The sequence below is a fragment of the Lithobates pipiens genome, unplaced genomic scaffold, assembly GCF_037356315.1.
Source record: "Lithobates pipiens isolate NorthernLeopardFrog02 unplaced genomic scaffold, aLitPip1_a1.2 Scaffold_10, whole genome shotgun sequence".
NCBI lineage: Eukaryota > Metazoa > Chordata > Amphibia > Anura > Ranidae > Lithobates > Lithobates pipiens.
Genome location: NW_027507686.1, coordinates 227,229,379 through 227,235,445, shown reverse-complemented (window position 1 = coordinate 227,235,445; position 6,067 = coordinate 227,229,379). Strand labels below are relative to the sequence as shown.

The window sequence follows — 6,067 nt, the reverse complement described above, 5'->3', positions numbered from 1 at the left end:
GCTGGTCTGGGCTAATAGATACTTTCCAGCTATGCATGCTTCTACTGAGATACAGCGACTTGCAGTTTAGCTATACCTTAATGCAGATTCCTGGGCAGATATAAATATGTAATCAAGTTTTGTGGTTAAGGTTTATGTAAAGAGAAAACATTTTTGTTTTAGTGTATAGATTTGTAGTGTATGGATAGAGTAGGCAATGGTTTAAAAACCCTGCTAGATAAAGATTTACTGTCTGTGCTTTGATATGGAGATCTCCCTTCACATCCTGCCCCTGGAGATGCAACAGTAAATGAGAGGAAATGTCTGTAAAGTGAGGGGTTTCCCCATCTCAGACAATTGGCATTAGAATAGGTTTCTACATTGGAAGGTTTACCCACTTTCCATCTCTGTGCCAGTGTTCAAAAGGACAAAGAGGATGAATCTCCCCAGCAGGGACACCACGCTATCAAAAAAATAAAAATAAAATAAAGTCGCCTTTACCATGCACTTTGTAAAAATATATATACATTTTAATTTGTTACTTAAAGTACCAATCCCCTGTAATTGGGAAAAAAAGGAAGGGCAACAGGAGCCAATCAGGGCTCTACTGCTTTGCAAAATGATGTCAGGAACATAGGAGGGGAGAACTCAGGGATGATTCTATATCTGGTGGTTCTTTCATTCTCTGGTCACTTGCTAAGGTGGGGTCTGCAAAATGCTGTACTGCTTACCTGCATGGCACCTTGATCAAAAGCCTGTTTGAACAACGCCTCAAAATTCCTTTTAGGTACAAAACAAATTTACATACAGCCCAAGTATTTCAACTGTGTGTTTTGCCCAGAGTTCAGTTGATATGCGATCTCCATCATGTTTTACAATAAAAACACTTCTGAATGTTTCACGGGCTGCTTTTTTTTCAGCCCAACTATGGCATGTAGTGGGATATGGACAATGGCTAGCCAGGCTGGTTTCTACTTCCCAGTCCAACACGTTCGATGTTTAAAGCAGTGGTTATCAACCCTGTCCTCAGGGCTCACTAACAGGCCAGGTTTGCAAGATAACTGAAATACATCACAGGTGATATCATTTGCTGCTCAGTGATTGCAGTATTCTAGCCTGCATCTCCTCAAAGTAATACATAAAACCTGGCCTGTTAGTGGGCCCTGAGGACAGGGTTGATGACCACTGATTTAAAGGATATGTTCACCTTTATAAATAATAAATGCACATTTTTTTTTGCAGGTAAAAAAATAGCATTTTTTATTTATTTCTAGGAGCCTGTAAAGCATTGCACCCTCAATCAGCAGATAGTGGGTGTAATGCCAGGCTCCTGCAGACTGTCAGTGTAGCTGTCTGTCTGTACCTCATATGGGTAGGCAGTTATTGACTGACAGAAAGCTCAATGAACTACCCAGAGTGCTCATCAGTGCCCCGGTAGTTCATGGAGAACTACAAGCAGTTATCTGCAAAGGCCAATGGTCGTTAATTTACAGAACTCTGAATGAATGGCACGGCAGTGTGGGTGGAGCCCTGCACAGCAGCTTTCTTTTTTAATTGCGTCAGCGGGTGCAGGGAGAAGATCCCCTGCCTGCTGTCACAGGAAGGGATCAGGGGAAGAGCAGGCAGATGCTGAACATGTTACATATTACACCCTAAATATGGGTGCAACATGTTCAGAAAGGTTAACTTATCCTTTATACAGATATATGTAAAATATATGGTAACATTTTACATTTCAATGATGTATGCACCCTATATACCCCACAGAGCAGACAAATCCAACAATTCTGGTAGGTCAAGCTGGATTCACACTACTGCAAATTGGATGTGGGTTTTCCCTGTATCCAATTCTCATGTCAGGAGTCTGTGCCCAATGGAGCCGGTTCACACAGCTCCGGGACGGCGGAGCGAATTGCACAGGAGTCCTGTGCGTCTTTTGGTCCGTTTCAGGTCCAAATTCAGCCAAAAGTTGAACCTGAAATGGTTAACAGGGACACACCAGACCCCTGATGTGAGCCGCTCTGCACGGAGATTGCGCACAGTAGCACAGCCAACACAAACCTGTCCGGACATAAAGCTATATTGTATTTTATTCATGTCGAGTTCACTCTTGTTCTCAGCATATGGCAACCATGTAATGATCATTTGTTAAAGAAAAAAAAAAGCTCTAGGATTGCATATTAGAATTTATTATGAATATATTTCCAACAATCTAGAATAGATTTATAGAGATTTACATCTTTTCTTAAAAAAAAGAAAAACACAAAATTGAGGGAACTTGAATAATGTGTCATTTACTTACACAGAAATTGTCAGATTTCAGTTACACTCATGCTCATTGCATGTTAATCTCTTGATTACTGCAGTTACGGATGTACATGGGCTGCACTTAGATATACAGGAATGTCATTCTTTAAACGTCAATGAAAGGTGTGAGTGTCAATGGCTTAGTCCGTTCTAGAATATAAAAGCTAGCCAATCCAAGTTATCATGGCCTGAAAGTGAAGGGATTGTCCTGTCAATATTCCTGTCAATATTCCTAATAAAGATTTACTTTCACTGTATGTGTACTGGTATTGATCTAAACACTGGTTTACATCCAAAGCAGTCCAATGTCATAGGCCATCTGTCATGAATTAATCATAGCTAGAATCAGAAACTGGCTCTTGATAAATGTCATAAAGTGAAATCTTAAGAGGATGCTATAGGGGAAAATTCACCTAATATTGCTGTTGAAATATGCACAGAGAATAGATACACGCTTTTTAAAACTGTGCGATTTGTGTCTGTGAATCACTACATATACTATATTTTAAAGCGCAAGTCCATTCAAAACTTTCTTCACTTTGGATAGAGTGGAGGAAAATTAGAACCCCAGGGCTCAATTACAGAGTTTTCCCCTTCTTCACTTCCAAGTGAAAATGGTTTGACCAGACAGGAAGTGACAGCACACATAGACATACATACATAAATATATCTATCTAGTGCTGACTGTGTGCTTGTTGCAGATTTCCCCTCACTTCCTGTCCAGTGAAATCTCTCTAATGGAGCCCCAGATAGCAGTGAACACTCACCAGGAGTTTCCCCACTCTCTCCAAAACTGGTAATAAAAGTTTTCGCTGGACTTACACTTTAAGGGAACCCTTTAGTAGGTGGATATTTCTGGAACATAAGGATGTGAGTGTAATGTACAAACATTTACCTACAATTTGCTAGTTTATTGCCGCAGCCTAGCCACTTTGCATTTTTCTGGCTGGATGTCAGATGTTCCTTACAAACGTCTATGACACTTTGTTTAGCCAAAAGGAGACCAGCCAAGAGGTCTCAAAAATGTACAGACCAGAGTTAAAACCAGCAACCCATGGCATGGGGGTCACAAGATATTTAGACAATAATCACTTCGCAAATATCCACTTTGTGGCATTGCCCGTTCAATCCCCGCAGTTATTCATTGTTTCAGCTTTGGTAGACTTTCCCCACAGAAGGTAATCCCCAAACTCTGGCGAGACATAAAACACTGCAGAGTGATGAACACAGTTTGAAATGTGTCCTGTTTTCTGTCCGTTCAGTTGTTTGATGTGCACCCAAAATTCCCACTCGAAGCTTCAGTAGACTAGATGTGTGCAAAAGGATAAAAATACGTGTGTTGCATCAGACTCTGTACAGCCAGCTATACAGTCAGCATCCCCACACCTCAAAATAGCATGACATTCCTGGCAGGCAAACCCTGGAACTGCTGCAGCTCTTCGTTTTTGGTAAGACACATTTATGTTACAAAAGTATAACGTAGGCGTCCCCGCTAATTTCATTGCGACAGCAACTGACCCACAAGAGAGTCAGCTCAATCAAGTCCGGTCGTGTAACATCTGGGATACACAGTTAAAATCACCATAAATTACAAAAAAAAAATCATCATAAAATAGAAGTTTGAACATTTTAGTTACTATTACTTCTGAAATTTAACCCAGGAAACCGAGCAGAAAGGCGACCCACAATTCTTAACATGTCAAGACAGAATTTGGACGTTTGTTCCTTAGGATTCTAGCCAAAAATAGAAATTGATCGGCTTCACTATAAACTCTGAATCAATAAATAGGTATAAAAGGTTTGTATAAAGAAAAGGGCATCTTTACATTGCATAGTAGTGTCTAAAAAAATATTTCATCTGCAAGTTTAACCCTTTAGTGCTGGAGGAAATTCTGCAGCTGAGCTGAGTCTAGAAAGTGTCAATGTTCATAGAGTCGGGGGGCAGAGGAGATTAGAAGCTGAAAAAAAACACATATATAAAAAAAAAAGACCCTGCAGATACGGGATTGGCCGTTAAAGGAAGATGCCAAGCGTAGGAAGCTCCGTGTGAAATTGTGCATTAGGAATGTCAGCACATAGCTGTCCATCATTGCTCAAAGATCCATGAAATCATGCCTCTAGTCATCGAGTCCATAGCTAAACTTTGCGGCCTCGTTGCAGTTTGATATTATTGCTTTAGGTGTTTTGCAGGATTTCCCAAAAAGTCACAGGGTGTAGCTTCTTTAAAAAAAAAAAAAAAAAAAAAAAAAAAAAGTTTCAAACTGTCCAACAGAAGGCACAAGATATCTAATAAAGATGAATTATATTTTATGGCTACTACAGAACATGCAGATGGCAGCGGCATTATCCAAGTCACCAAACAGGAGTTTCCCCTCTCGCTCTATATCCGAAAACGTGGTCCTCTGTCCACAGAACATGGAAGCCAGCACAGGCCACAAAGACGAGCTCTCCAGAGGCTCTAAAGTCACATCTCTTGATGACATTTCTGTCAGTGGAATGACTGCCCAAACACCGTGTCCTTCGAACAGCTTTTCCTCTTACACATCCACACGATGAGAATAAGCAGATGCCGTGCTCCCTCGGTTACTGCGGGAAAACTTAGGGCTTTGATTGTTACAGTTCTCTTCTTTCTTCCGGTCACATTGTTCTTTCCACGTTTCTAGCATTTGTAATTTTCCTTGCTCTTCTTTCAAAAACACCTCAACCATTAGGACTTTCTCCCTGTGAATCTGCTCACTGATGTCTTTGGGAATGTCTGGGATGATCCAGTCTACAAAGTCGCTCATGAACATGACTAAGTTCTGAAACAGAAAATTGGGAGATGATGAGACGTGGAAAGAAGTAGTGTTTAGCACATACCATCAAGGTATAAAAATAAATGTTTTTCCCAGCGAAGTTCTACAAGTGTTTAGCTGAATGGAAGACTGAAATTTCTAAATAAGGCTGTTTATTAATGCCCAGGCCTTTTTACTGTCATTTTTAAAAGGTTTTTCAATGGCTTCAGCTTTGCTGGGGACTTCACAGCCTTTATCAAGATCAGTCTAATTAATCTCTCTACTGTATATGGTTTATATTAACTAGACATTTAGTATGTAGCACACCATACGTAGGAGCCACTGGCAAAATGGGATCCCCCACCCTGCACAACCAGGCACACTGAAATTCACAGGCCCCCCAGAGTCAGAATACAGTTCACTGCTTGTTTTGTATTTTTATTGAGGGTATACAGCTTGGATAGGGAGTATTATGGGATGCCCACTTTTCTTTAGAACTTTAGGGACAACTCTGCTTCCTCCAGCACACTTGCTTGCAGAAATCCTAGCTGGCACACTGAGTTAACCTGACAAAAAGGCAACAGTCAGATTTTGAAGCAAAAGACCTTTACAGGCAGGGACCCCAGGCCCCTTGGGTTGTGTAGCAAAGTAAAGTGTCCAGCTTAAATCCCTATGGCTACTGATACCAGCACCACTTCTCCAGGCACTGCCCGCCTGCAGCTGCCCCTTTCACTAGCCAACCTGGCTACTTCTCCACAACAGTCCTCCCAGACTGCACACTCACCAGCCACCCAGCTGTTTCCTGGACGTGCTGACTCTCTCCCGCTGTCCTCACACCTGCTTCCGTGGATCCAGGACAGGACTCCTCTGTGAGTTGTAGAGGATCCCTCCAGCACCAGAGCCCCAGGCGCGGGATCACGAGCTCCGGGCACAAGGTCACCTAGGCTAGGGGGCACCCCCAAGGGCCACCGACAGCCTCCTCAGCACCCCATCTCCATCTTCTGCCC

The 6,067-nt window shown here is 42.0% G+C and overlaps 1 protein-coding gene across 5 annotated transcripts in view; it reads right to left on the bottom strand.

Moving 5' to 3' along the window:
* Positions 1-2,152: 2,152 nt before the first annotated feature.
* ANO1 (anoctamin 1) overlaps positions 2,153-6,067 on the bottom strand; it is a 322,106-nt gene continuing 318,191 nt past the window's right edge. For all 5 annotated transcript variants that reach the window (XM_077462289.1, XM_077462271.1, XM_077462279.1 and 2 more), the window contains one exon: positions 2,153-5,087. In XM_077462289.1, the coding sequence (XP_077318415.1) occupies positions 4,824-5,087 (264 nt within the window). In that variant the 3' untranslated portion in view covers positions 2,153-4,823. The remainder of the gene's footprint in view (positions 5,088-6,067) is intronic.